At 41.4% G+C, this 7,500-nt stretch overlaps 2 protein-coding genes across 2 annotated transcripts in view; one reads left to right on the top strand and one right to left on the bottom strand.

Annotated features, from left to right (window-relative positions):
* pidd1 (p53-induced death domain protein 1) overlaps positions 1–873 on the bottom strand; it is a 104,022-nt gene extending 103,149 nt beyond the window's left edge. Inside the window, exons 1-2 of the mRNA XM_055924283.1 lie at positions 600–873; positions 1–319 (exon numbers count right to left, since the gene is read on the bottom strand). The exon at positions 1–319 is cut by the window's left edge and continues 568 nt beyond it. Of these exons, the coding sequence (XP_055780258.1) occupies positions 1–171 (171 nt within the window). The 5' untranslated portion in view covers positions 172–319; positions 600–873. The remainder of the gene's footprint in view (positions 320–599) is intronic.
* A 2,653-nt stretch (positions 874–3,526) lies between these two features.
* Positions 3,527–7,500, top strand: part of LOC129856192 (patatin-like phospholipase domain-containing protein 2) — a 45,508-nt gene continuing 41,534 nt past the window's right edge. The window contains exons 1-3 of the mRNA XM_055924313.1: positions 3,527–4,193; positions 4,474–4,706; positions 6,030–6,095. Coding sequence (XP_055780288.1) covers positions 4,007–4,193; positions 4,474–4,706; positions 6,030–6,095 — 486 coding nt within the window. The 5' untranslated portion in view covers positions 3,527–4,006. The remainder of the gene's footprint in view (positions 4,194–4,473; positions 4,707–6,029; positions 6,096–7,500) is intronic.

Here is a 7,500-nt window from a genome sequence, read left to right as displayed (position 1 = left end):
AAGATGGTGGGTCATCTTATCTATGGGAAAGTTGACAGTCTTATTCCTCATCTGATCAAGAGGATCATGTCCCGTCTCCATGGTTCCACCACCGACTCGATTCTCACCCTCCGCTTTCTCTTGTCCACTTCCTCTCCTCCATTCCCTCTTCTTCTTCTTCTCTCTCTCCATCTCACACCTCTTCTCTCGGAGGACCTTGTTTTGGGAAGGTGTTCAATTGAAATCCCAACACATTTCTTTTTTCTCATTTATTAGACGGGCCAATCTTCAAGGGACACCTGCTGCCTGCTGTACTTGGGCATGTTGGGACTTGAGCGTCCTAGGATACAATTCCCAGAACATTGATTGTCTAGCCAGTACAATAACATAGCCTATAATTCACTAACAGTAAACACATAACGTTACATAGCTATGTTTATTTTAGGATAAAATGTCTAAATATTATTGTATGACAGTAATGGTGAAAGATTAGAAGTTTCTTAGTAAACTACTGCTAGCTAGCCTAGTTAGCAACAAGCTAACATTAGCTAACTGCTTTGATTTACTATGCCACTTGAAAGTTCACGGAACAAACTAACTATTTAACAAATGTACTGTACCATGCAGTAATGTTTCCTGTTCACGGCGATAACCACTGTTCTCGTCTACGCCAGATTGATTTGTTATAAAGTGCAAGGTTCACTATTTCCTTGGTGGCCGTGGCTACACCTTTTTCAAACAGCTTGTTGTCATCAGCCAGACCAATGAGGATGCCAGAGGCAGCGGCTCCGTCAAACCTTCAACCCGGGGAGGGACACTCGTCTTAAAAGGACAGTGCCACGTTTAAACTCTCCCTTTTCAACTCTCAACATCACTTTCACTTGCAAAAAAAAACAAAACAACACAAACAGATCTAGGATCAGGCTAGGGGAATACTGAGAAAATGGCTTTCCAGACGCTTTAATCAATAACTTTCAAAGCAGAAAAATAAAACGAATAGTCAAAGAGTTATCTCTGGTAAACACAGGAAAAAATGACGTGTCCCTGGTCCCTGATAATGTATCTGTTACTTTTTCCTGATAAACACAACTTTATCTATTTTGTTCTTTGTCAAAGTCATTACTTATCTCTCTTCGGTGTGTTCATTTCCTGAATGTATAGCATACCTACCGCAAATATATATGCCAATTATTGATATTTTTGCAGAAGGGGATGTCAGCTTTGAGCGCTGCTCACATAAATCCTATAAAAGTGATCTCGGGTTACTTTGAGTCATGTGTTATAATCCTACCCTGAAGACCATTGAACGGAGTGTATTATAATCCTACCCTGAAGACCATTGAACGGAGTGTATTATAATCCTACCCTGAAGACCATTGAACGGAGTGTATTATAATCCTACCCTGAAGACCATTGAACAGAGTGTATTATAATCCTACCCTGAAGACCATTGAACAGAGTGTGTTATAATCCTACCCTGAAGACCATTGAACAGGGTGTGTTATAATCCTACCCTGAATACCATAGAACAAGGGTGTATTATAATTCTACCCTGAACCTTTGACAGAGTCACTGTGCTCGTGGTAAACACCAACAACAGAGAGATATTTATTATGGTAGTCTCTCACGAAATATGAAAACATTTTAAACGTGTGTGTGTGTGTGTGTGTGTGTGTGTGTGTGTGTGTGTGTGTGTGTGTGTGTGTGTGTGTGTGTGTGTGTGTGTGTGTGTGTGTGTGTGTGTGTGTGTGTGTGTGTGTGTGTGTGTGCCCAGTATTTGAATTTATGATGGATCCCCAGGGGGCCAGAGTTCACTTGAGATTCGGTTCTGGGGTTGTCAAGATTAGGACTACTAAAATGTCTATTTCTAGCAGAATGTCTATCTGTTTATGAGTAATTGGGAAATAATGTGTGTGTGCGCGTGTGTGTGTGTGTGTGTGTGTGTGTGTGTGTGTGTGTGTGTGTGTGTGTGTGTGTGTGTGTGTGTGTGTGTGTGTGTGTGTGTGTGTGTGTGTGTGTGTGTGTGTGTGTGTGTGTGTGTGTGTGTGTGTGTGTGTGTGTGTGTGTGTGTGTGTGTGTGTGTGTGTGTGTGTTGTCACAGTAGGGTAGTTTCACAATAGGATATCCTCTTAGTGCAAGATGTGCTAAGAGACAATCCAGGAACAAATCCATGAAATGATGTTGTTATTCTCGTCAGGAATGTGTTCTGTGAATAGTTTTTAAACCTAATGTTCTAAAATAATCCATTAGAGAATTGCAGAAAACGTTACTTGGCTTATGTGGTAAATGTTTCCAAGTTTGTTTTTTTTGTTTTTTTTTACAGTTGTTTAATGCACTGTTGTTATACAAGATAGAAATATCTTGCAATAAGCTCTGTTCTTTCCATGCCATTAATAACACTCCAAATATGCAAAAACGATGTATATATATACTGTAATGGAAAATGTATAGGCAAATGTACGGTATATTTCATTGCACCTGTACAGGTGTAGGATCTTCATTTGAGCCAGTTTGCTACAGCAGGAAGATAATCCTGCAGGAACAGGAAATCTGAATTATTATGTGGACATTTTTGTAGGGGTTGATAAAAAAAAATTGTAAGTGAAAATCAAGTCTGAAATTTCAAACTTTTTAAACCTCAAGTATATTACACGTTTTAAATGTTCTACGTTACAGGAAAGTTATTCTGCAACAGGTTGATCACATTAATTGTTATTCAGAAGATTTATTTTATCTTTATTTTACTAGGCCAAGTCAGTTAAGAACAGATTCTTATTTTCAATGATGGCCTAGGAACAGTGGGTTAACTGCCTGTTCAGTGGCAGAACGACAGATTTGTACCTTGTCAGGTCGGGCATTTGAACTTGCAACCTTTTGGTTACTAGTCCAACGCTCTAACCACTAGGCTACCCATCATAGATCATTTAAACAAATGTAAACAAAAGCAAGCCCAAAATGAGTGGAATATTTGCTCGATAAACACACAGTCAGACTTGTTATTCTGTTGGCCAAAAATGGCTATAAAAAACAATATCATTGCCAATTGAGTCTTTAAACTATGTAAACACATTCCTTCTGATGTGGAATGTATCTATTTTCCCTAGAGGTAGTTGTTGACTTTGTTTTGTTATAAACAGACAGTTTATTAGAGAGAAATTAGATTCCTGTGTATAAAGTGAGTATAACTTAATGTAGACTAACTTAATAATACAAGTATTATGTAATTTGTTAAACAATTAAAATCAAGAGCAAGCTAATAGAGGCAAAATGTGCTCCCATGTAAAATGAGGCCTTGGTCTCAATGGGATTTCCCTGTTGAAATAAATAAAATATTACAATTTGACAGATACGCGTTGCCAAAGCGGACACCGGCAAACCCCTCTCGGAAAACCAAAACATTTCTAGTGACAGCTGATAGATAGGTGAAGAATAGGTCACAGAGAACTCAGACACTGATAGGACGGCTGTATCAGAGAGAGCGATTCTGATTGGACATTGGGCTGAAACGTCAAACCCACGGGAATACGCCCGCCTCCACGGTGTGTGTACAAATTCAACAGATGAACGAAAGTGATATTTAAAAGGTTGGGACAAAGCTTTCAAAGACAGAGATGTTGAGCAATTTCGTCTGGATAAAGTTATTGTTTTTTGGAAGAAAAAAAATAAGTTACTGTTTTCAACAAGCAACTGTCTTACAAATAGAAGAAACAAAGAGAAAACTTTTAAAGAATATGAAATGGTGAAGATGTCCTCAAGAACTGAAGACAAATCAACTTGTTGACAGCCAGACAAGTGTTGAACTTGCTCGCTAACGTTAACAATGTGAATAGAGATCGCTTTGCAATCTATTGGACCGCAAGGGACCGTCCGTCACCAATAGCTGATATATTTCATACATTTTGGACGCGTAAGACCGTGATATTACCATTACTTTAGCTAGCTAGGTAGTTAACTAACTCGACAGCTGTGAACTGTGAACAAAGCTTTCTGTCTTGAGTTAAGAGAGGCATTATTTTCCTCAGTAATTATGTTTCCGTTAGATTCGACGTGGAACATTTCATTTGCAGGTTGCGGTTTCTTAGGCATCTATCATATCGGTGTAGCGAGTTGTTTACAGGAACAATGCCCGTTTCTAGTCCATAATGCCCGGCACATCTACGGGGCATCAGCCGGGGCGCTCACCGCCTCCGCGCTGGTCAGCGGAGCTTGTTTAGGTAGGCAGTGATGAACTTTCCTCTATTTATTGCATAGTAATGACACTGTGTGTGTGTGTGAGAGTTTCTTGTCTTGCTTTGTTGTGTCCCTTGCCCGGCCTGTTCACTGTCTGTATATCGATTGTCTACTTTTACCCATCCCCTGTTTTCCTTGACGTTATCCTTGTGAAATGAGGACACACTATGCATTTCCCCCCAATTGGCAGCAATAGCAATGCTATTGGCTGATAGACCGTCTCTGATATGAACAATAATCTGTACCTGATTGTTTCGTCATCAGGTGAGGCAGGTGCCAACATCATTGATGTGGCCAAGGATGCCCGGAAGCGTTTCCTAGGGCCTATGCACCCATCCTTCAACCTGGTCAAGATCATGCGTAATATGCTGTATAAAACCCTGCCACCCGATGCCCACCATCGTGCCACAGGGAGGCTGGGCATATCACTCACCAGGGTGACCGACGGAGAGAATGTCTTGGTGTCCCACTTTAACAGCAAGGAGGAACTGGTACAGGTGAGGGTCTCCTACCTCAAACATTGACTTGTTGACAAAGCAGGGTTGAGGTCAATTTAATTTGAATTTCAGTCAATTCAGAAAGTAAACCAAATTACAATTCTGATTCAAATTGTGTCTAATTGAAGGGAATTGGAATTGGAATTTTAATGTACTTCCTGAATTGACTGTAATTTAAATGTAAATAATTCTAGGGAGGGAAAGGTGAGAGGTGTGTTATTACATCGGGAATTGATTGGGTATCTTTTAAAAAATATATTTTTCTCATAAAGAAATGAGGCCTGTAATGCCAAATAATGTCCTCCGGCCAACCAGCATAGCAATGGACGCTTTGGTTCATTACGTAATCCGGTCAGAATGCTGCAAATTCTAGCAACAGCCCTAGCAACAGCAGCCAGAACTCATCAAGGATCTCTCCGTACTTTCCTCCGCTCATCTTTCCCTCGACCCTGACGAGTCTCCCAGTCCCTGCCACTGAAGGTTCTCCCATCTCCACAAAGGAACTCTGGAGCTCTGTCAGAGTGACCATCGGGTTCTTGGTCACCTCCCTGACCAAGGCCCTTCTCCCCCGATTGCTCAGTTTGGCCAGGCAGTCAGCTCTAGGAAGAGTCTTGGTGGTTCCAAACTTCTTCCATTTAAGAATGATGGAGGCCACTGTGTTCTTGAGGGACCTTCAATAATGCAGGCATTTTTTGGTACCCTTCCCCACATCTGTGTCTCGACACAATCCTGTCTCGGAGCTCTAAGGACAATTCCTTCAACCTCATGGCTTGGTTTTTGCTCTGACATGCACTGTCACCTGTGGGACCTTATATAGACAGTTGTGTGCCTTTCCAAATCATGTCCAATCAATTGAATTTACCACATGCGTGTGTCCTGTGGACTCATAACAATGTGGTGTGTGTCTGTGGACTCATAATAATGTGTTGTGTGTCCTGTGGACTCATAATAATGTATTGTGTGTCTGTGGACTCATAATAATGTGTTGTGTGTCTGTGGACTCATAATAATGTATTGTGTGTCTGTGGACTCATAATAATGTGTTGTGTGTCTGTGGACTCATAATAATGTATTGTGTGTCTGTGGACTCATAATAATGTGTTGTGTGTCTGTGGACTCATAATAATGTATTGTGTGTCTGTGGACTCATAACAATGTGTTGTGTGTCTGTGGACTCATAATAATGTATTGTGTGTCTGTGGACTCATAATAATGTGTTGTGTGTCTGTGGACTCATAATAATGTGTTGTGTGTCTGTGGACTCATAATAATGTTTTGTGTGTCTGTGGACTCATAATACTGCGTTGTGTGTTCTTTACCTAGGCATGTGTCTGCAGTGCTTACATCCCAGTGTACTGTGGACTGATCCCCCCTACACTGCAGGGTGTGGTGAGTACACTACCATCTTATCTTTCAGTGTGTGTGTGTGTGTGTGTGTGTGTGTGTGTGTGTGTGTGTGTGTGTGTGTGTGTGTGTGTGTGTGTGTGTGTGTGTGTGTGTGTGTGTGTGTGTGTGTGTGTGTGTGTGTGTGTGAGTGTGTGTGTGATTAACCTACTGTACATTCAAAGAGGATATACTTCTCACAATATCAAAACAAACAGATGGATCTTAATTTGATCAGTCTTTTGTTGCTGAGAATTTGCAAACTTGTAGTGGATTCAGGGTTTTAAAACGTTTTTAAAGTTTTTAAATTTCAGACTTGATTTTCCCTAATGAAAAATGTATCAACCCCTACAAAGAATGTCCATTAGTTATAATCTACACACTAATTAACATTTCCTGTGGCTGCAGGATTATTTTCCTGCTGTAGCAAACTGGCTCAAATTAAGATCTTACATCTGTACATATACCTTTCTGTTGTCAAACAAACCACATGTTTGGTGCAAAAATTAGTTTTGAGAAAGCACAGCTGTTGTCAGTAGCAACAATATCAGAACAGATGTGATCGTTTTCAGAAGTCATTGTTGACTCTCCCCTCATCTCAAATCTTACTGGTCTGTTGCTGCCCTCTCTTCAACTCAGCCTATTGCCCTTTTATCCTGTTCCCTGGCTATGGTTTCCTTGTATTGTTGTCGTTGTCATTGTTCTTGGCTCAGTGTTCTCCTTTTCTACCATCCCTCTCTCTCTGGGTGGATCCCCCTCTTTCACCTTCTACCCTCTCTCTCTCTCTCTCTCTCTCTCTCTCTCTCTCTCTCTCTCTCTCTCTCTCTCTCTCTCTCTCTCTCTCTCTGGGTGGATCCCTCTCTTTCCCCTCTATCCTCTCTCTCTCTCTCTCTGTCTCTCTCTCTCTCTCTCTCTCTCTCTCTCTCTCTCTCTCTCTCTCTCTCTCTCTCTCTCTCTGGGTGGATACCTCTCTTTCATCTTCTCTGGAATATAAGTTAAGTACCCATATGTATTGGAGTTAACATTAGTTCAGAATTAGACGTCATGAGTGGAAGATTTTATTTGTGGAGTTGGACCGGACCATGTCTCAGTTTGGTGCAGGGCTTTCCTAGGACTGGACCATCTCTCAGTTTGGTACAGGGCTTTCCTAGGACTGGACCATCTCTCAGTTTGGTACAGGGCTTTCCTAGGACTGGACCATCTCTCAGTTTGGTACAGGGCTTTCCTAGGACTGGACCATCTCTCAGTTTGGTACAGGGCTTTCCTAGGATCTATTATTGAGACACGCCACGCCAACTCTCTCAAGGTTGTCCTCTCCTGTCCTCTGAATGTCTGGACACTGGACCAGACGTCACTGTAGAACACACCCCATGGCCCCCGTCAGTTTTCACACTTCACCCCCACAGGGTAT

Source organism: Salvelinus fontinalis, chromosome 5 (genome assembly GCF_029448725.1).
Source record: "Salvelinus fontinalis isolate EN_2023a chromosome 5, ASM2944872v1, whole genome shotgun sequence".
NCBI lineage: Eukaryota > Metazoa > Chordata > Actinopteri > Salmoniformes > Salmonidae > Salvelinus > Salvelinus fontinalis.
Note: the sequence above shows the minus strand (reverse complement) of the source record. Positions and strands in the feature narration are given on the sequence as shown.